The sequence below is a fragment of the Lutra lutra genome, chromosome 5 (assembly GCF_902655055.1).
Source record: "Lutra lutra chromosome 5, mLutLut1.2, whole genome shotgun sequence".
In the NCBI taxonomy this organism is placed as follows: domain Eukaryota; kingdom Metazoa; phylum Chordata; class Mammalia; order Carnivora; family Mustelidae; genus Lutra; species Lutra lutra.
The window spans coordinates 109,652,670-109,676,019 of record NC_062282.1 but is presented as its reverse complement, the minus strand read 5'-3'; the positions used below and the strand labels follow the sequence as shown (position 1 = coordinate 109,676,019).

Genomic DNA, 23,350 nt, shown 5'->3' with positions numbered 1-23,350 from the left:
ATTAATAAGTCAACTCAAGGTGAAAATTCGTGGGCCTGTTAAAAAAAAATCATCAAAGATGACATATCTGATCAAGATATACCACCGGTGGTGGCAGAGGGCATATGCTGAGGAGTGGTCTGTCTACAGTTTAATTCAGCTATTATTTGGAGCCCCTTCTAGAAAAGTGGAAAGTTGATTTATAGTTATGGGAATTAAGAAAGGTCATACAGTCTCTCTGTTGACACAGTCTCCAACACTGAGGCCGTCAGAAAGACCATCTCAATGACTATTTTTCTTTAGTTGAAGTTAGTTATAAGGAATCCATTTACTCAGTTTTATTCTATTCAGATTTTTGTTCTTATCTTGGCACTTCGGGATATCTGTGAATGCAATTGGTAGTGAGTCTACGAGATGGAGTTTGTTCAAGATGGGCACATTTCTCTAGTTTGTGAATTGTGGGCCAAAAATGGAATGGTAGCTCTGAAAATAAAAGCCAGGCACAGAGGTTTGTTGTTAACTTTCATGAAGGGCCCTATAACAATTTAAGTGTCTCACCCTTCTGGGACTAAAGACATCATGCTTTCCCATGACCTGAAATGGAAAATCATTCTAGTGTTTCTGGGACAGCATAGAACACACACTACGTGAAGCTGTCATAAAATATTTTACTTGTTTTATCTTACTTTTTCCTCCTGCTAGTTCCCTTTATTTTGGCAAGAGGTAGGATGTGATGACCTAAATGAGGCTTTTCCACATCTAATTTCCAGATCTGGGGACAAAAGGTTTACTTTCCTCTTTAAAAACATATGAACTTCCAGAAGTGACCCAGAAAGAGTCCCACTAAAGGCAAATGTCCTATCAGTTTTAGCATGGTCTGCAACAATTTATTGGAATGGGATTTCCATTACCTCTTGAGCAGACTGGTCACATGAAGGAAATTTACAGTACCCTAAGTGGTATTTCCTGAGGTGATGGGTCTCCCACCTAATAGCCTTGGAACATAAGTCTCACAAAGCATAATGCTTTCTGCATACAGACCTGTAAATGCCCACTGCAGATTTCACCAAATAAGCCTCCTCTGCCTACAAGGTTCTAAAGTCTATGCAGGCAATTCAAACAAAACTGTGTCCGTTTCTCTTCACTTTTTTTTCCCTAAGCTCACACTCCTGGGTTTTGGTTAACATTTAAAAAAGATATTTAAAACTGCACTTCAGCCACCTTGTAAAATGAAAGAGTACATTGTACAGGCACTAAAGGTACACGTCAGTGCTTTTATCAAATTCCGGGTCCTGCTCTACTGCACTAATTGGAACCATGTGTTGAAAATGCAAGACAGGACTTTTTCAGCTGTTCTTTAATTAAATGGAATAAAATAAGGACAAAACCTCACATTTCTTTATAAAGAGAGACTGCTGGGTTGTTCTTTTAGCAGGGCTGATAGATGATCCTGAGTGGGAAGTCAGCCCCTGTGTCAGGGCTCCAGGGTCATTGGTAGTCATTTTAATATTTAAGATATTCTCAAGGATTCCATGATATGGTTTAGCTACATTCAGAGAATGCCTGATTGCAAATGCTTCTCTGATAAGGAGAGTAAGGGAAGTGATAGAAAGCCTAATTATTTTCAAGTACACTAGAAGACTGACTCATGAAGATTCTTTTTGATCTTTGTATAAAGTTCAGTCACTGCAAAAGTCATCAGTGAGGTGGAAAAAGTGCCTCCTCATGCACTTGCGCACTGAAATCTATGGAGAAATAGTGGCCAACGAGTGAGTGTGTGTCTAGCAGAAAGACTTTGAAAAATGCAGTCTTGAGTTTTCTCTTGAAACTTGAAAAACAAAATGTAATTCAATTTTTTAAGAAGTGTTATTTCTGCCACTTTATTTTGGGGAAATGGATACTCTATACTTTAAATTGTCCTGGGATCAAAATCCCAGGGAATAAAAGGTTAGTTCACAGTGTCTCCTTTCAGGATGTAAGCCCCTCTTTCATGATGCTTTATGGTATTTCATATTCACTGAATAGCACCAGTGTATTGAACTCCACTCCCTTCCTCCCATACAAGTTTTAGATCCAGAACTGGAACCTCTGCACAAAGTGTTGAAGCCTTAGGAAGGAGATGAGAATATTGCTTCCAACAGCACAGTGGCACCTACAGCCTCCAGAAAGATGTGTATGAAGTGAATTAATGAGGACAGCAACAGCAATTCCTCCAAACGTGTATATAAACCGTATTCTGCAGGACATGGGAATGTCAAAGCAGGGCTGGGAATGTTTGAGAAAGGAGGCCAATTTCACAAGAGGTTAAAAATCACTCCTAAAGGAAATGGTGAAACCACTCTTACTTGTATCAAAGCCCAAGACCTGGGCGCTAGAAAGGGGTCTTTCTGTTGTGGGCCGGTTGTGTCACTCTACCATCAGGAGTCTTTCAACTTCCAAAGATTGCTAGAAAAATTTAATCTGTGGATATTGCTTAGTATGAAGTGGAGTTTGACAATCTTCCAGACAGGCTGGGAACCGCATCAGAGAGTTACACAACCTGCAGAGAAGTGGGAGACCTCTGGGTGCCTGTGGTTTTGCCCTTACGTTGCCTTCAGATTGCCCTTTCAAAAGCACAAATTGCATCAAGTCACTCCCTTCCTTCTCTTAAGATCCTTCTATAGTTATTCATTCGCATTAAAAATCAGTGAGGAGCCACACCACCTTCTCAGCCTCACACTGCACCTTTTTTCTCCCTTCATGCCAGCCACAAAGCACTGAAGATGCCACACTCCCCCACTCCTCTGTGCCTCACACATGGCCGAGAGCACCTCAGCCCTCTGCTAAATCCTCAGTCATCCCAGAAGTTCAGTTCAAACTTCGTCCATTTATTCAAGTTTCCCTCGCCCACAACCTCTAGTTCCTATACTCTCCCAACAAAATAAGTGCTAAAGAAGTGATTCTTCCTTGTGCCCTCTGAGCTTCCTGGGCTCCTCTCTTAGAGCACTTGTCACACATCTTGATTTGTCTGTGTACATGTCTGCCTCCTTCCTTGGTCTAGACTTCCAGGTACTATGAGACAAGATGACGTCACTCATTCTTATATTCCCAGTGCCCGGAAGAGAGCTTGACACAAAGTGTTCAGTAAACATTTGGTGACTGAATAAGCACATACACAGTAGGATCTGCATTCTTCTAATCATAGTTGAGAATTTTATGTAAGCTGAAGGACACAGGGCAGATTCCCATGTCCTTGCACATAGCCCAAAGTTCAAATTCTTGAGATGAATGATTACTGACACATAGGGTGGTGACAGTGAAAACACACATTGAATTACTACCCCTGAAAAAACTTCACTTAACATTTGCTGATTGCAGGCAATTATGAAAGCTATTGATATCAGATATGATAGGTTAGAGCTATAATGGAAAAAACAAAGGAAGAAAGAAACCTCTTCAGAAATGGCAATATTTTATATAGAAGTCCTCAAGAAACTACTAGTATTTGTTTTATTATATACTTTCCTTTTTCTCCCACCTTCATCAAATGCCGTGATTCTTGCAGAACATAAAATTCTTATTAAACAAGCATAGCCTTTGGATGACACATTATTGAGTCTGAAAATCTGTCTCTATGTCATAAGTAACCATGCTTTGAGAGTCTAAATCATAAGAAAAGATAACCAGTTATTGCCAACATAGAGTTGCAATTTTATCTTCTAGGGAAGAAAATGAATAAATGAGTGAATGGGTGAATACATAAACATACTTAAAACTCTGGGATAGATTTTTCTTTTCCTTAGACAGCACTTGGGCAGATACTTACAATGTTTTTCTCTGGAGTTCCTCCCTTTTTTATACGTCAGTGGCAAATCTGCCTCCCTTCTGAGAGTCACGTTAATTTTTTAGACAGGTCAGTACCTTCAATTAGGTCTTGCTTTGCTTAGAACTCATGCCATCTTTCTAACATGACATTACATATATTGTGAGGGTAGACGGTATTATTTCAACACTTAACACTAGGGACAGTGTTACATGAAAACCCATTGCATGACTACTTGATAAATACATGGGATGATCAAAATTAGGAGAGAGCTAAATAGTTCTTCATAAGAAAATAACAGCAATTGGGGTAAAGCTGAGAGGGGATGGATAGTAGTATGGCAGGAGGTTGGACTCTAAGGTGACATGTTGGCAATGGAAAATTCAGGCAGTAGGAAAGCCAGAAGACTTTAAAGAATAGAGTCACAGTACAATCAAATATAAATTGCTCATTTTCCTTGAGGTAAACTACTTCTCTCTGACCCAAACCTCCAATAAATTCCACTATATACAGAGATTTCTCAGTGCTTTTGTCATGGAAGTCAAAGGAAAGGAGGGGAGATCCATGGCTGAGTAGCATGGAGAAGAGAAAAAAGAAAGTCAGTTTTATTGTAAAACATACGTGAGACTCCGAATCCGGTGGGAGCAGGAATTCAGAGCAGAAATGGCCATGAAAATAAATCCTACAGGAATTCACAAAAATCTTGGGGAAAACACGAGACCTCAGAAAGGACCACGAATAGGGAGCTTGAGCTAATAAATTTCAGAGAGTCAATTTAGCTGATCATCTGGTTTTACATGCTGTATGCTGATCCATTACGTGCTGATTTTTTTTTTAAAGATTTTATTTATTTATTTGACAGAGAGAAATCACAAGTAGGCAGAGAGGCAGGCAGAGAGAGGGGAGGAAGCAGGCTCCCCGCTGAGCAGAAAGCCCGATGCGGGGCTCGAACCCAGGACCTGGGATCATGACCTGAGCCGAAGGCAGCAGCTTAACCCACTGAGCCACCCAGGCGCCCCACGTGCTGATTTTTTTTTTAAAGATTTTTATTTATTTATTTGACAGACAGAGATCACAAGTAGGCAGAGAGACAGGCAGAGAGAGAGGAGGAAGCAGGCTCCCTGCTGAGCAGAGAGCCTGACGCAGGGCTCGATCCCAGGACCCTGGGATCATGACCTGAGCCGAAGGCAGAGGCTTTAACCCACTGAGCCACCCAGGCGCCCCCATTATGTGCTGATTTGATAGTGTAATAGTAACACTCACGATAAGGGCTTCTATACATGCTTCACTTACTGTGCAGCAGGCTCTGTGCTAAGTTTATCTGCATCATCTCATTTGATTTTCATTGCACGGATGAGAAAATTCAAGTTTGGAGAAAATAAGTCTGTTGCCCAGACTCAGACAGTTAACAGGTGGCAGACACAGTGCAGAACGTGGCTTAATCTCGTTCTCAAATCCACATCCATAATTCCTACTTATTCTATTAGGAAATTCCAGCCAGAAGACACCAGATTTTTTGTGCCTTCTATATACTAAAAGCTCCTACAAATGTAAAGTTGTCACTCTATGTTATTCTACATGAGCTTTATTAGTCAGCTATAGTTGAAATACCATTTTATAACAAACTAACCAAATCTTAGTGGCTATGAGTAACAAGCTATTATTCTCACGCTCATGGTCAGTGTGGTTGACTATAGTTCAGTCTCTAGAATGGGGTCAGACGGATGGCTCTTCTAAAGGTTTCAGGATAGCGAGTTTGACTCCAGATTAGGACTGAGTTCAGTTCTGCCCCGTATCTCATCAGGCACCCAGGCAAGAGGGACAGCAGCTACCTGGGGCATGTTTCTCTCACAGCAGAGGTTAGAAGCTCCCAGAGGAAAAAACAGAAACATGTAATATCTCTTAACTTCCAGGCTCAAAAACTGGTATATTTTTATTTCACCACATTTTATAGTCCAAAGAAAGTCAAAAAAGCGGTGGTGGTGGTGAGTAAATATTTACTGACAATAATTTAATCTTCCATAGTAATCTAAGTACTCCTCTGTAAACCTAGTTCCTCACAGAGGTATACTGTATCTCTTCAAGAAGTAGAACAAGACTGTTTGAACATTACTCAGTAAAGGCTCTGAAAAATTTTCAGATGAATTCCCTAAATGTTTGCAAAGCACAATGACAAAGCATACTGCTCCCATCATCACTACCAGCATCTCATCCTCATAAGGGATCTAAAAGTCTCACAAAGTTTTCAATCAGATCAAGTACGAGAGAAAGAGACAGAGAACCCATTGTCATCATGTAAGAAGGCGACACCTTGATGGTAATCTTTTCACTATTTGGTAAGATCAAGAAAAATTATACTGCTTTGTGTTCTTTAAAGGATTAGCATACACATTAATCTACCAATGGTGGCAACTTGGTGGCACTTTGCACTTAAAATTCACTTTCACATAAAATTCACAGTTCTGTCCTCTGTTGCCAAAGATCACAGATATTTCATACTGTCACTGAAATCCATCAATGAAAAAAAATAAAATCCATCAATGATTTGAAGACACATCTAATGTAGGTAAGTCATATATAGTGGCATTTTAATGAATTTTAAAATTTATATTATAAAAACTATATAAATTTTAATTATTAAAGTGGTTTTACTAAATAAATAAAAACAATCTTAAAAAAAAAAGTGGTTTTACTTTCCCGGCATATTCTAAAGCTTGTCTATACCAATCTAGATTAAAGCTCACTTGAAATATTCTTTTAATGGTAGTGTTAATGCATTACAACTTATTAACTGAAGAAAATAAAACTTAAAATGTTCAGTGGAGAATATATTTGATATCCTTATTAGCTGGGTACTTTTTGCTTTGCTTTAAAGAACCATTTCACTAGTAAGACCTCAGAAAAGGGAGCAGTAATTCTTGGAGACGTGCCTGTAGGGCAACTGGCTCTGAACTACAGAAGGACCTGAAGTTGCTCCTTGCCCCGGCTACAATCCCTGTCAGTCTCACTGGTCACATGACACTTTTGCTCTGCCTTGTCTTTCTTCTAATCCATCTCTGTGCTAACTTACACAGTGGCTTTTTCAGTGAACTCAAGTTCGGCCACACTATGAGGGTCCCATTTCTTTCCCTGGTCTAGTCAGCTATGGCTCGGGTTGGGAGGCGGGGCAAGGGCAGGTGCATAAAACAAGGGAGCCATACTGGACACCCCCCGGGACACCACCTCAACATCCTCCAGAGCCCAGCTCAATAGCCGCCATTTCTTTGGCGATCAGATCCAGGCAGGTATTGCTCTACTTCAGGCAGGTAACGGTCCCTGTATTGCTCTTTTTCCTGTCTAGGGCTTCCCTGAGACTGCAGCTTTGGTCACCTGCAGAAACCTGCTACATTTTAAACAGGGCCAAGTGAAATACATGGGAACGGGGCTTCCAGGACACCGTTTACCAATGGAAACATGAACCCATGGATAGACGCTTCCCCGTTTCTGCCCCTGGATGCACAATCCTGAGGTAACTTTCAGAAGGTACCTCAGAAGATCCTGGTGGGGTGAAGCATGTCATTCATAGGCCTGGCCACCTTGATAAGGCATCCTTGCACTGGCTTTTCCTCCTTTCCGTGTACATGCTTCCAGTCCAGCACTCCCACTCCCTGGGATCAGATCACCAAATAAATTGCCTGTATGCAAGCCCTTGTCTCAGGCTCAGTTTTCAGAGGAATGCAGAGTTAAGTCAGATTCCTACAAGGGTCTTATATAAGCAGGTTCCATAAGAACTGTCTAATCCACCTACATATATTTGCCAGGCTGTATTATTTCTAAGATAGTAATTAAGTTGGAGACTGTCTCTAAACCAAAAGTAAGTAGTTCAGGACTAGCCTATGTTCCATTAACTAGAACAGTAGCAACCAAAGTTGCTCCTGACCTTAATGAGAAAAGCTACTACTGAGATAGGTGCAGGCTCCAATCTCCCTCTCCTCTCCTCAAGAACCAAGAGCCTCAGGGACAAAGAGACCCTCACTCAGAAAATACAGTTCCCTATGAGATTTTGTGATGAGAGTTTAGGATGAAGGGCCTTCAAAAGAGGGAAGAAAAATCAACAGATGAACAATAAAATTCCAATGAATTTCATTCAAATGCAGAGGAAAATCAGAAAGTGATAATGATAGTTGGTAAATGAAATGACATGTGGATAACTGAAAGGGATAAAGTGAGTAGAAGGTTGGCTGGGGAGTGTTTTAGGTTGAGTAGATTAGAGAGGTGGGAGTTAGTAGTTCAGAGGACAGGCAGTTATGAAGCAACCACAAAATGCTTGTCACGAATTTTTCAAGGTAACCTTTTCTGATTGTTAAAATATGGAGAAAATCACTGCAAGCTTGTTCACAGAACACTTGGAAATGAAATCTGCCCTCCTGAAAAGCATTCATTGGAAGTTTTCAGAACAGCAGCAAAAAATTTTAATTCAGGCAATAGATAGAAATGGATAGTTCTTTTGTGACTAACATTCTCCCTTACGAAATGTGTTAACTACCTAGGTTTTGCATTTCCTGATGTATAGGCAAATTCATAAAGTCTTCATGAATTTAGATGTCGGCTAATTTCATTTTATTAAAAATGGATTCTATAAATACTGAGTGCAAGAATTAGAGACACAAAAGGAGGAGAGTTGGCTGCTTCTGGGCAGTATCTGTTGAGGACCCAATGACTGGTTTTCCTTTCTCATTCCCAGATATCCAGGAAGGGCTCCACAACCTAAAGATTTCTGGCACTGTTTATCTTCCCACAGAAGTGTCAGCTCGAACTAGAGAGCTGTCTTAATCACACAACTTAGCTTCACGCTAAATCTACCCGGCCAATATGCTTTCCGGGATGCCTTCTAACATGTCTCCTTCATTCTGATGACTCACAATTACAAACTTAAACATTAACCCCAAGCCCCTACCTCCACTACCTTCTGTACTCTCTCTGATCTGACAGACAACTTCCTCCTCAGTTCACTGTACCCAACCCTACTAATTCCTCTACTCCCCTAGTTGGACCTTTTATCTTCTATGGATCCTCTCCCATAACTTTTGATTCTTTGTTCTTCTCTTTATGCCACTTACCCTACCATACTGTGACATTATAGTTTATCACAGAGTGGTTTGGGACCCAAATCTCTGGTAGTGTTAACTCCAGTCTTAACCCCCTTCCATATACTTGCACTCTTTGAGAGCAGGTCCCAAATTTCACTTATAGAACATAAGCTCCACAGCAGCAGAGCACATTATTACTCATTGTTGTATCTACTGCCCCAAATAGAGACTGGCATAAATGCTTAACAAATAACTGGTGAGTGGTCGGATTTATGCTTTAATTCTTCATGTGGCCCAGTTTTGCATTTTGTGCATCACTGATCCTTTACATACATTTTTTTAATCAAATTTACCCAATTAAAAGCTACTTGGATCTAAAACATAGGGTTCAGTATTTTATAAATTTGAGTTATAGGTCATTAAGAAAAACTCATCTAAAGTAGTTCCGTGACCTTTTAAAGCTACATAATAAAGACATCTCTTCCTGAGATGGGACTTTTTTCTTTCATGAACTTCCCTAACGAGGCCTAAGTCATACCATCTGATTATAGACCAGAGCCAAGAATCACATTTTAAGTTGAAAAAAAACTTCAAAAATGCAAACACCTTGTTTTACAACAGAGATCAAAAAAGGTCAAAAGAATTAAAAAGAAAACAAAAGCCATGCTGCATTATAACTTAATTTTTGTGCTTTTCATTTCAGTGTTTTCCCATAACAATCTGTTTTTGAGTACAGACAATGGAAAAATGTGAGGAAAAATCATGGCAGAGAATGACCAGATCTGGATATCTTAACACCAAATCTATAGGTATCTGTCTACATAGCACAAAATGTAAAACTATCCCTTCAATATCTCCACACTAGATATAAGGGAGGGAACCATAACTATGGGCTTATTATGCTCTGTTCTAACCAGCTGAGTCAATCTGATGAACAGTAATGGTTGAAAATATCTCCTGTCCTGGAAAAATACTACCAACATTTTGTAAATGTTATGAACTTTATAGATTCTGTTGTTACAATTATTAGGAAATACTCTTTGTAAATCACTCTCTCACCACTAGTAAGGTAATGGCCAAAATTGTTTTCTTCTTCTCTTTCACTTAAAAAAAATTGTACATGCATGTATACATACACATACACAGTTGTATACTAATTTTGGTTATTCAGATGAGATGACATGATGTTGAGATTCTGGTACCTCATGTACAAGATCCCCTTGGAATATTCCAAGACAAATCTCAGATTATATGAAACTCATTATTATAGTGAAGTTCCTATGTAACTAAGTAGAATTGTAGACTTACAAAGTCTACAGATATATTTTTATATTTTACATATTTATATTTATATTTCTTTTAAATTTTTCCTCTTAGGGGCGCCTGGGTGGCTCAGTGGGTTAAGCCGCTGCCTTCGGCTCAGGTCATGATCCCAGGTCCTGGGTTCGAGCCCCGCATCGGGCTTTCTGCTCAGCAGGGAGCCTGCTTCCTCCTCTCTCTCTGCCTGCCTCTCTGCCTACTTGTGATTTCTCTCTGTCAAATAAATAAATAAAAATCTTTAAAAAAAAATTTTTTTTTCCTCTTAAATGGAAGGCACTATGGAAATAAAAATGCAGTAAAATTCCTATTTAAAAATATTTTTTTGTTCCATTGACTTAATAAAATCCTATTTCTGATATCAACAATATGCTTAATTCTTTCTCATTCACTCTCTACGATCAAGCCTACATGCATACATATTTATGCATATATTATTTATAATTAATCATAAAATGTACTTGAGCTTTCTAAACATTTCTTTGTATCAAATCAACTGACTAAACTTCAACCTAAAGTTTCTTTTCAAAATAGTTTAATAACTTAAGGAAACATTTCAAGTGCCTATGTTGTGACAGACATGCATTTATTCATTCAACAAATGCTTACCAAAAGCCTTTGTGAATCTAGACCTGTTGTAGGAACTGGAAATAGATAAGACAGATGGTCATACCTCTACTATGCTGGGGCATATTTCCTATGGGGGACATGAAAGAGAGAGAGAGAGAGAGATGAAAAAAATAACTCTAGGTAGTAACATGCACAGTGAAAAAAGCACTCTAATGGGACAGTGACTGGGAGTGTGCTCATCTTTAGAAAGGGTATTTCAGGAGAAGAGATATTTGGTTCGAGACCTGAAAGATGCGAAGCCAACCATATAAAGATGAACATCCTGAGTATAGGGCCCAACAATACAATGGTCCTGAGATTTGCCCTACTTGAGGGACAGTAGAGTGAGGCAGGCAAAGAGAAAGGAGCAGGAAATCAAGGGGAGAGATAGGTAGGGGCCAGATCATATCAGACCTTATATGCTGTGAACTTTATTCAAAGGGCAATGGATTACTACTGGAGGGTTTCAACCCTGGTGTGAAATGATCTTACCTAAAATTAAAAAAAATCAGTTTGTCTCCACAAAGCAGGAGATGAGCAGGCAGACCAGTCAGGAGGCAGATGTAGCAGATACAGAGAGAGAAGTAGATAGAGTCAAGCTGTAATTTGGAGGTAAAAATGTCAGGATGTTGGAGAAGAGGGAAGCAGAGGCACCAAGGAAGATTCCTGGGTTAAAAGGTATGTGGTTCCGAACTTGTTGGATGGGGAAGACCATGGTGGGGAGCGGCGGGGGAGGAAATGAAGGCTAGAACACAATCAGATCTCTGCTTTACATGTATCTAAACATCCAAATAATCATCCAAAGCAGATAGATATACTCAGTCAGATTTTTAAGAACCTCCTTTTGCGATAAGTTAGTGATAAATTATACACCTGACCTTTGAACAATATGGGTTTGAACCATGCAGGTCCACTTACACACAGATTTTTTACAGGATACTAGTATATTGTCTCTTCCCTAGGATTTCTTAATAACATTTTCCTTTCTGTAGCTTAGTTTATTATGAGAATACAATATATAATACATATATAAACAAAATATGTATTAATTGACTTTAAATTATCGGTAAGGTTTCCAGTCAAGACTAGGCTCTTAATGGTTAAGTTTTTAGGGAATCAAAAATTATACATAGTTTTTTGACTACCAGGTATCAGTGCCTCAACCCCTACAGTGTTTGAGGGTCAACTGTATGTATACATATATGACTATGGAAATAGAACTCTTAATTTTGGAGATACTAGCATGTAATGGTATTTAAAGCCAAAGAAAAGCTAGGGAGAAAATGTAGATAATGAAAAGAAGAAAGCCGAAGATGAAGCCTGAGGCACTCAAACACTTAACTGTCAGTCAAGGAGAAAGACTCAGGGGCCAAAATGAAAGAGGAATAAACACAGCCTATGTTATTATAAAAATCAGGTGAATTGAATGTTTACTGAGGAGAAGTGATATGACTAATTCAGGTGTAGCTGAGGACTGAGAACGGACCAACCACTGAATTAATCAACATGGTGGTCACTGTTATCTTTGAGAACCATTAGAAAATGGATGTTCAACTGGAGAGAAGCAAAGACAAAACGAGAGGGTAGGAGGTAGAAAAAGTATTTTTTAAAAATTGTGCCAGATGTTATTGAGGATAGATAAGTAAATATCGCATGGTTCTTGTTTTCCGAGAAGGCCCTTAATGTGTAAGAAATCTTTCATCAACAATCTCGGAAAAATATGTTTTTGATAAAAAAGGGATTACATTTATATTAAGAAGCACCTTGCAAAGCCTGTTACTATAAAAAAAAAAAGAAAAAGCTAAGCTAAATAATATATTTTATTAGGAACACAAAATCTTCAATGCATGAACAATTTTGTCATCGGATTTTGAGATTGTTTACAGACTAAAAATAAATTTTACACATCACTTCACAAGTTAAAATGCTCAAACATTGTTCAGAATATGACTATTCAAGAAAGAACTATAGACATTTTCTTTGTCCTATTTCCAAAATCTTCCTAGACAGGATGTTAGACAGCTACCACATATAATATGTGTGAATTAAATAAGATAAATGTGTCCTTTGCCATAAAAAGTCTGAGATTTTATGTAATTATAGGCATGTGAATGAATAGTTTAGAATAATGCACCACTGTCATCAAATCACATCTTCATATACATGTATAATCCATTTTGCACAATGGTGTCAATTCAGTGTGTATGTAATTAAATTGTAAGGTACAGTAATAGCTGCTGCTGAGTTGAAATCCTGCTTTTTTAGTTTAAAGAAATGAACAGAAAACATAGTCTAGTGAACATCAAAGTACCTTTTGAGACAGTTAAATCTCATCAAAGAGGTCTTCTGAACTACTGTTTCTTAGAGTTTCTAAAGACATGTTTTCAGCTGAGCTGTGCTCCTTTTTTGACGTCTCAGGTAGTGGAGGATCAAACCTAGAGTAAAAAGAAAATCAATGGTATTTTATTCTAAAAATGCCATATAGGGTAAAAGAAAATTAAGAGACACAGAAGTGAAACAAAAGTCAAATTCTATTAGAATTGGTTTAGAGACTCATTTCCATATGCTGCTTGAACATAAAAAAAGAGATGAAGAGAATTTAATTACTTTAACTGCTTTAGGATTAATCTGTCTCTTTTCTGAGCTAACAAAAATTCAAGGGCCTACAACAATACTCATAATTAAGGTCAAGAAATAAAATATCCTCTGTGTTGTAAGCCTTTCTATGCCAAGATACAGAAGGTCTATGTCTCAAGCCATTTATTTAATAATCCCATCACAATTTATATCTTCCTTTGGCTCCCTTAAATTCTACCTATTAACATGCATTTGAACCTCTTAATATCAGAAGTTCTAATCACATGAATTTCCTTTAGTGGTCTTTCCATTGTAAGTGTATATAACTGATAATGACTTCACATTTTACCAGTTGTTGATGAAATGTTGGCCCACATTTACTTACTGAATTTACATGTATTTAATAACTACATTTTATTCCATTTCAGTACTAGAGTTACTACATTAAGGGGCTGACATCTGTATTTATGTAAATATTCTCTTTGAGTCCTGGGATAAAGGGCATGATGATCCCAGATTGTTAATTGTGATAAGTCTAAAGGCTATGGATTCCTAGTGCTCCGTTTATGATTCCCATCTCCTTCTAAAGTCACAAGGAGCTCAAGAATTAGACTGACTCTTGTTTTCAGTGTCTAGTACATAACAGATGTCCAACAAATTTGTTCAATGAATAGGGATCATTTTCTACAACTTTTATACCTGTGATAAGTCAACATAATAAATTTAGAACTCTTCCCACAACCGAAAGAAAAGTTTAATAATCTATATAAGTAATAAATATTATGACTTTTTACAAATTCTACAAAGCATAAAAAAGAAGATGAAAATTTCCATCATTCTATTTTGCATGATTTTTATTTTCATGATCTTTATTTTCACAAAAATGGGATCATTCTAATATATATAATTTTGTTTTTGGAGAATTTTTTTACTCTACACATTAGCAATATCTTTGCATGTTAAGATACTTAGCTACGGGGTCTCTGATATGCCTTTCAAAGAGCATACATTTTTCTTTATCCACATTCACCAAATCTAATTCTCTACTCTCAAATTCCTTAAATTTCTGAAATCTGTCCTCATTCTTACCTCTCTCCTAGAAGTGTTTTAGGGAGGTCACAAATAAGAACCTAACTAAGAAGAAAGAATAACCTCTTCTCAGTTCATCAGTGTTCCTCTATGCAGAAGTTGATAAATAAGGGGAGGAGCAAGATGGTGGATGAGTAGGAGACCTAAATATTGTCGGGGTCCAGGAATTAAGCTAAATAGTTAGCAAACCATTCTGAACACCTACAAACTCATTAGGAAATGAAAGAGAAGAAGAGCAGCAATTCTAGGAACAGAAAAGCAACCACTTTATGGAAGGTAGGACATGTGGAGAAGTGAATCCAAGGTGATATATGGGAAGATAGACCATGGGGGGAGGGGCTGGCTCCCCACAAGCAGAGCACAAAATCTGAAGTTTTGTAAGTCTGCTCCATGGAGGGACATCGATCCAGAGGCTAAGAGGGGGATGGAGCCCTCATGGGGACAGTGTGGTCTCACTACCCACGGGGTCACAGAAAGACCAGAAGTGCCTGAGTGCAGCAGAGCGCTCAGGTATCAGAGACAGGAAGCCAGCTGCAGAGAAGGATCCCAGCAGTGGGATCCCAGCTTGGGGTTACCTTAAACTGTGATCCAAGGCACAGTGTGGGCACTGCTCTTTAAGCATGGACACCACAAGACCCCACAAGTGCAGGTCCAGGGAGATCCTCCCCTTCCACCTCCAGGAGGGATGGTGTGGGAAAATGCTGTAGGAATCTGCTGGGTATGGAGACTCCAAACAGGGCTGCAGGCCAAAGATAGAAACACTTGGTCACAGGCTGGGTGAGCTTGGAGCCGGCCAGAGACCGGGGAGTCCGAAGGGATTGATTGCCTTTCTCTGAGGGTGCACTGAGGAGTGGGGCCCTGAGCTCTTGGCTCCTTGGGCTGGGGATTGGGAGACCACCGTCTTCAATCTGATCCTCCAAAGCTGTTCAGAAAGCGCTCAGGGAACAAAAGCTACCGAAAGCAAACCCGAGCAGATTACTTAGCCTGGCCCCTGGCAAAGGTAGTGCAGTTCCACCTCCGGCAAAGACATTTGAGAATCACTGCAACAGACCCTGCCCCCAGAAGATCAACAAGAACAGCCAGCCAAGACCAAGTTCACTGATCAACAAGAACTGCAGAACTGCAGAGCTAGTGGAATGCAGCACATAGAATTCATGGCTTTCTTCCCCATGATTCTTTAATCTTTCAAAGTTAAATTTTTTAAATTTTATTTTTTTCTTATTTTATTTTATATTTTTTTAAAGATTTTTATTTATTTATTTGACAGAGAGAGATCACAAGCAGGCAGAGAGGCAGTCAGAGAGAGAGGAGGAAGCAGGCTCCCTGCTGAGCAAAGAGCCCGATGCGGGGCTCGATCCCAGGACCCTGAGATCATGACCTGAGCCGAAGGCAGCGGCTTAACCCACTGAGCCACCCAGGTGCCCCTCTTATTTTATTTTAAAAATTTTTCCTCTTTCCTATTTTAACATTTTTTTGAATATTTTATCTTATCAATACCTTTTTAAAAATCTTTTTGAATTTTTCATTCTTATATTCTATCCCTTCATTCTATTTAACTTTATTTTTTGTATGCACATAAGTTTTTTGTTCTTTAAAATTTTGATACACTTTCTTCTAACAGATGAAAATATACCCTAAATATAGCATAAAGCTTTGTGGCTTTGTTATAGTCTCCAACCTGATCATATGCCCACCTTTTTTTTTCTTTTTTCAACTAACTTATCAATTCCCTTTTTAGAATCTTTTTAAATTTTCATCTTTACAATCATACTCTATCCCTTCATTGTGTTTACACTTATTTTTGTGTGTGTGTATATATATATATACTATATGTATATATAATATACATATAGTATATATATATATGTATTTTTTTTCTTTCTTTAAAATTTTGGGAAACAGTTTCTTCTAACAGACTAAAATACACCCAAAATCAAATGTGTGGCTTCATTCTATTCACCAGTCTAATCATGTGAAAAAAAAAAAAAAAAAATATATATATATATATATATATATATATATATATATATAAATAAACATTTCCTATTCCCCGTCTCCTTTCTTCTCCCCCCAATTTTGGGTTTCTTCTGACTTGGTTAGTGCATATTTTTCTGGGGTTGTTGCTACCCTTTTAATATTTAGTTCTCTCATTTATCTATTCTTAACTGGATAAAATGACAAGGCAAAAAAACTCACCTCAAAAAAAAAGAACAAGAGGCAGTACTGATGGCTGGGAACCTATTCAATAAGGACATTAGTAACGTGTCAGAACTAGATTTCAGAATGATGATTATCAAGATGCTAACTGGGCATGAAAAAAGCATAGAAGATACTAGGGAATCCCTTTCTGGAGAATTAAAATCCTTTTCTGGAGAAATAAAAGAACTAAAATCTAACCCAGTTGATATCAAAAAAGCTATTAATGCAGTGCAATAAAAAACAGAGGCTCTTATTGCTAGGATAAATGGGGCAGAAGAGAGAATCAGTAATATAGAAGACCAAATATGATGGATAATAAAGTAAGCTGCAAAAAAGAGAGATAAACAACTACTGGACATGAGGGGAGAATATGAGAGATAAGTGAAAGCAAAAGACAAAACAATATTAGAATAATTGGGATCCCAGGAAAAGAAGAAAGGGGGGGGGGCAGAGGTATACTGGAGCAAATTACAGCAGAGAATTTCCCTAATTTGGTAAAGGGAACAAGCATCAAAATCCAGGAGGCACAGAAAACCCCACTCAAAATCTGTAAGAATAGGTCCATACCCTGTCACCTAACAGTAAAATTTAAAAGTATCAGTGATAAAGAGAAAATCCTGAAAGCAGCTTGGGACAAGAAGTTTGTAATATATAAAAGCAGAAATATTAGATTGGCAGCAGACCTATCCACAGAGACCTGGCAGGCCAGAAAGGACTGGCATGATATATTCAGAGCATTAAAAGAGAAAAACATGCAGCAAAAAATAGTACATCCAGGTAGGCTGTCGTTGAAAATAGAAGGAAAGATAAAAAGCTTCCAGGACAAACAAAAACTAAAAGAATTTGCAAACACCAAACCAGCCCTACAGGAAATACTGAAACGGGTCCTCTAAGCAAAGAGAGAGCCTAAAAGTAACAGACCAGAAAGGAACAGAGACAATATACAGTAACAGTCACCTTACAGGCAATATAATGGCACAAAATTCATATCTTTCAGAAGTTACCCTGAACGTAAATGGGCTAAATGTCCTGATCAAAAGACACAGGGAATCAGGATGGATTAAAAAAACAAGATCCATCGATATGCTGTCTACAAGAAACTCATTTTAGACACAAAGACACCTCCAGATCTAAAGTGAGGGGTTGAAAACTATTTACCATGCTAATGGACATCAAAAGAAAGCTGGGGTGGCAATCCTTACAACAGATAAATTAGATTTTAAGCCAAGGACTATACTAAGAAATGCAGAAGGATACTATATCATATTTAAAGGGTCTGTCCAATAAGAAGATCTAACAATTTTAAATGTCTATGCTCCTACCATGTGGACAGTCAGTTACATAAGCCAATTAATAACAAAATCAAAGAAACACATCAACAATAATACAATAATAGGGGACTTTAACACCCCCCTCACTGAAATGGACAGATCACCTAAGCAAAAGATCAACAAGGCAATAAAGGCTTTAAATGACACACTGGACAAGATGGACATCAAAGATATATTCAGAACATTCCACCCCAAAGCAACAGAATACACATTCTTCTCTAGTACACATGGAACATTCTCCAGAATAGATCACATCCTGGGTCAAAATCAGGTCTCAACCTGTACCAAAAGACTGGGATCGTTCCCTGCATATTTTCAGACTACAGTGCTTTGAAACTAGAACTCAGCCACAAGAAGAAAGTTGGAAAGAACTCAAATACATGGAGGCTGAAGAGCATCCTACTAAAGAATGAAGGGTTCAACCAGGAAACTAAAGAAGAATTAAAAGAATTCATGGAAACAAATGAAAAAAAACCCAGAAACTGTTCAAATCTTTGGGATACAGAAAAGGTGGTCCTGAGAGGAAAGTACATAGCAATACAAGCCTTTCTCAAGAAACAAGAAAGGTCTCAAGTATACAACCTAACCCTACACCTAAGGGGCTAGAGAATGAACAGCAAAGAAAGCAAAAACACCATCAGGAGAAGAGAAATAAAACAGATCAGAGCAGAAATCAATGATATAGAAACTAAAAGAATGGTAGAAGAAATCAACGAAACTATGACCTAGTTCTTTGAAGGAATTAATAAGATTGATAAACCCCTGGACAGACTTTTCCAAAAGAAAAGAGAAAGGACCCAAAATAATAAAACTATGAATGAAAGCAGAAAGATCACAACCAACACCAAAGAAATAAAAACAGTTATAAGAACATATGAGCAAAAATACGCCAGCAAATTTCACAATCTGGAAGAAATGGATGCATTCCTAGAGACATATAAACTACCAAAACTGAACCAGGAAGAAATAGAAAACCTGAACAGACCCATAACCAGTAAGGACTTTGAAACAGTAATCAAAAATCTCCCAAAAAACAAGAGCCCAGGGCCAGATGACTTCCCAGGGGAATTCTACCAAACATTTAAGGAAGAATAAATACCTATTCTCCTGAAACTATTCCAAAAAATAGAAATGGAAGGAAAACTTTCAAACTCATTTTATGAGGCCAGCATTATGTTGATCCAACAACCAAAGACCCCATCAAAAAGGAGAATTACAGACCAATATCCCTGATGAGCACGAATAGTAGCCAACAGGATCCAACAGTACATTAAAAGGATTATTCACCAGGATCAAGTGGGATTTATTCCTGGGCTGCAAGGCTGGTTCAAAATCTGCAAATCAATCAATGTGATACAATACATTAATAAAAGAAAGAACAAGAACCCTATGATACTCTCAATAGATGCTGAAAAAGCTTTTGACATAGTACAGCATCCTTTCTTGATCAAAACTCTTCACAGTGCAGGATAGAGGGTACATACCTCAATATCATCAAAGCCATCTATGATAAACCCACAGCAAATATCATTCTCAATGGGGGAAAACTGATAGCTTTTTCCCTAAGGTAAGGAAAAGGACAGGGCTGTCTACTATCACCACTGCTATTCAACATAGTACTAAAAGTCCTAGCCTCAGCAATCAGACAACAAAAAGAATTAAAAGGCATGCACGTTGGCAAAGAAGAAGTCAACCTCTTACTCCTTGCAGATGATATGATACTTTATGTGGAAAACCCAAAAGACTCCACTCCAAAACTGCTAGAACTCATACAGGAATTCAGTAAAGTGTCAGGATACAAAATCAATGCACAGAAATCAGTTGCATTTCTATACACCAACAACAAGACAGAAGAAAGAGAAATGAAGGAGTCAATCCCATTTACAACTGCACCCAAAATCATAAGATAAATAGGTGTAAATCTAACCAAAGAGGCAAAGAATTTATACTATAGGACTATATTTGTACTATATTTGTATATTTGTACTACAGGAATATATTTGTATATTTGTACTATAGGAAACTATGAAGTACTCATGAAAGAAATTGAGGAAGATGCAAAGAAATGGAAAAATGTTCCATGCTCATGGATTGGAAGAACAAATATTGTGGAAATGTCTACGCTACTTAGAGCTATCTACATATTTAATGCAATCCCTATCAAAATACCATCAACTTTTTTCAAAGAAATGGAACAAATAATCCTAAAATTTATATGGAACCAGAAAAGACCCCAAATAGCCAGAGGAATGTTGAAAAAGAAAACCAAAGTTGGTGGCATCACAATTCCAGACTTCAAGCTCTATTACAAAGTTGTCATTATCAAGACAGTATGGTACTGGCACAAAAACAGACACATAGATCAATGGGACAGAAGAGAGAGCCCAGAAATGGACCTCAATTCTATGGTCAACTAATCTTCAACAAAGCAGGAAAGAATATCCAATGGAAAAAAGTCCTTTCAACAAGTGGTGCTGGGAAAATTGGGACAGCCACATGCAGAAAAATGAAACTGGATCATTTCCTTACATCACACACAAAAATAGACTCAAAATGGATGAAAGACCTCAATGTGAGACAGGAATCCATCAAAATCCTTGAGGAGAACACAGGCAGCAACCTCTTCCACCTCAGCCACAGCAGTTTCTTCATAGAAACATCACCAAAGGCAAGGGAGACAAGGTTAAAAATGAACTATTGGGACTTCATCAAAATTAAAAACTTTTGTACAGCAAAGGAAACAGTCAATGAAACCAAAAGAGAACTGACAGAATGGGAGAAGATATTTGCAAACGACATATCAGATAAAGGGCTAGTATCCAAAATCTATAAAGAATTTACCAAACTCACACCCAAAGAACAAATAACCCAATCAAGAAATGGGCAGAGGAGAGGACATGAACAGACATTTCTGCAAAGAAGACATCCAGATGGCCAACAGACACATGAAAAAGTGCTCCACATCACTCGGCATCAGGGAAATACAACTCAAAACCACAATGAGATACCACCTCACACCAGTCAGAATGGCTAAAATCAGCCAGTCAGTAAATGACAGGTGTTGGCGAGGATGTGGAGAAAGGGGAACCCTCCTACATTGGTGGGAATGCAAGCTGGTGCAGCCACTCTGGAAAACAGTATGGAGGTTTCTCAAAAAGCTGAAAATAGAGCTTACCCTACGACCCAGCAATGGCACTACTGGTTTTTGTTTTTTAAAATTTTTTAAAATTTATTTATTTATTTTTCACACTGCTGGGTTTCACCTTGAAGGTACAAATGTAGTGATCTGAAGGGCATGTACACTTGAATGTTTACAGCAGCAATGTCCACAATAGCCAAAATATGGAAAGAACCTAGATGTCCATCAACAGATGAATGGATAAAGAAGATGTGATATATGTGTGTGTGTGTGTGTATACATATATGTATATATATATAAAATGCAGCCATCAAAAAACAAAATCTTGCCATTTGCAATGACGTGGATGGGTATCATGCTAAGCGAAATAAGTATATCAGAGGAAGACAATTATCATATGATCTCACCGGTAGGAATTTGAGAGGCAGGCAGGGGGTCGTCGGGGTAGGGAGTAAGAAGATGAAACAAATTGGGATTGGGAGGGAGACAAACCATAAGGGCCTCCTAATCTCACGAAACAAACTGAGGGTTGCTGGGAGGGAAAGGGATAGGGTGGTTGGGTGATGGACAGTGGGGAGGGTTTATGCTATGGGGAGTGCTGTGAATTGTGTAGAACTGATGATTCACAGACCTGTACCCCTGAAACAAATAACACATTATATGTTAATTTAAAAAAAAGATACTTATCTATATTCAGCATTTTAATTTGGTTGTACTAGCCACTGGTCTACTGATGGATATTTGGTTTATTTCCATTTTTTAATGCTCTTACAAACAACAAATCAATTAATATCCTTAAACATATAACTTAGTATATTTATCACATTATTTTTTCATGAACATGCTTATTCCAAGAATTCATGCTTAGAGGTAAAGTCTGCAAGTAAATAACTCAGAGAATCTGTATCTAAAGTCTTAATAGAAAATGAGCTAAACAAGTAACTTGAAACTTGGGAGTTCCTCCATAACATTAGTTATGGCCATTTTAAGTCCTAAATGTTCCACAAAGACTTTTCACATTCAGCCTGATTTTTCTTTTCTTTAATCATTTAAAGTACCTAATGTCTTTACCTTCTATTTCAATATATAATTTTATTCATTTAATCAATATTTGTTTAGTATGTAGTATGAACAGCTCACTATATTAGGGGAACAAAACAAACTGATAAAGGTATCAAATGATTCTTGCCCTCTGGAAGCTTGCAGTTAAAATTTTGCTTTTTCTGATTTTTAGAAAAATGTGTCTTTTCATCCTAAAAATTTTATAAGGAGCTTGAAAGTAACTATGTAATATAATTTTCTCACAGTGATTTGTCCTTTTGGGAATCTCTATAAATATTGTATCAATATTTAGGACTCAGGAAGATTTTTTCAGGTATTTTTGTGGAAAACATCATTCAACAGGAGGAATTCTGAAGCCAGGGTCAAGGATTTTTATTTATACTTCAACAATCTGAGATTTTGGCTAGGTGACTGCAGTTTTCTGGATCTCTTTTCTGGGTCTTTTCTGGATCTCAGTGTCTTAATTTGTGGGATGTTATGATTACTATAAATGATCTTAAGAGTTCTTCCAGGTCCTGACTTTTGGAATAGTTACACTCAGTTGAGCACAGACTACTTTCCAAAACACAGGTTCTTAATAAATATCTGTGGAATAAATGAATATTGTAAATTAAGGAAGAATGGCTAATGATAAGAATAAACCACCTTTGTAGAGTTTAATGCTTAAATTTAAGGACTTTTTAAATAAAGGGAATAAATGAAACTAGATGAAGACAGCTTTACTAAAAGATGACTTCTGTTCTCAACAATACAACTGCAGAGATTTCTGTTTTATTAGCTTGATTCCACACTGTATTAGAATACAAACATATAGGGGTGCCTGGCTGGCTCAGTGGGTTAAAGCCTCTGCCTTCGGCTCAGGTCATGATCCCAGGGTCCTGGGATCGAGCCCCACATCGGGCTCTCTGCTCCACGGGGAGCCTGCTTCCTCCTCTCTCTCTCTGCCTGCCTTTCTGCCTACTTGTGATCTCTGTCTGTCAAATAAATAAATAAAATCTTAAAAAAAAAATTTAAAAAAAGAATACAAACATATACACAACTACACAGGAATGACACTTCAAATCAAAATATCAAAACTGCATGACCACCATCTAATAACAATGAATAATATAAATCAAAAGTTAAATTTGTCAAAAGATATATCTCAGCCTGGGAAAGTTTTTCTAAAATGTTTGAA

The 23,350-nt window shown here is 37.8% G+C and overlaps 1 protein-coding gene across 8 annotated transcripts in view; it reads right to left on the bottom strand.

Annotated features, from left to right (window-relative positions):
• The window catches only part of XRCC4 (X-ray repair cross complementing 4), a 278,013-nt gene that overhangs the window by 9,282 nt on the left and 245,381 nt on the right, over nt 1-23,350 (bottom strand). For 3 of the 8 annotated variants that reach the window (XM_047729298.1, XM_047729300.1, XM_047729301.1), the window contains exon 8: nt 12,387-13,211. In XM_047729298.1, coding sequence (XP_047585254.1) covers nt 13,100-13,211 — 112 coding nt within the window. In that variant the 3' untranslated portion in view covers nt 12,387-13,099. Of the gene's footprint in view, nt 1-1,741; nt 2,519-10,771; nt 10,865-12,386; nt 13,212-23,350 lie in introns of those variants that run through there. The other 5 variants (XM_047729305.1, XM_047729306.1, XM_047729304.1 and 2 more) reach the window with 4 other exon arrangements.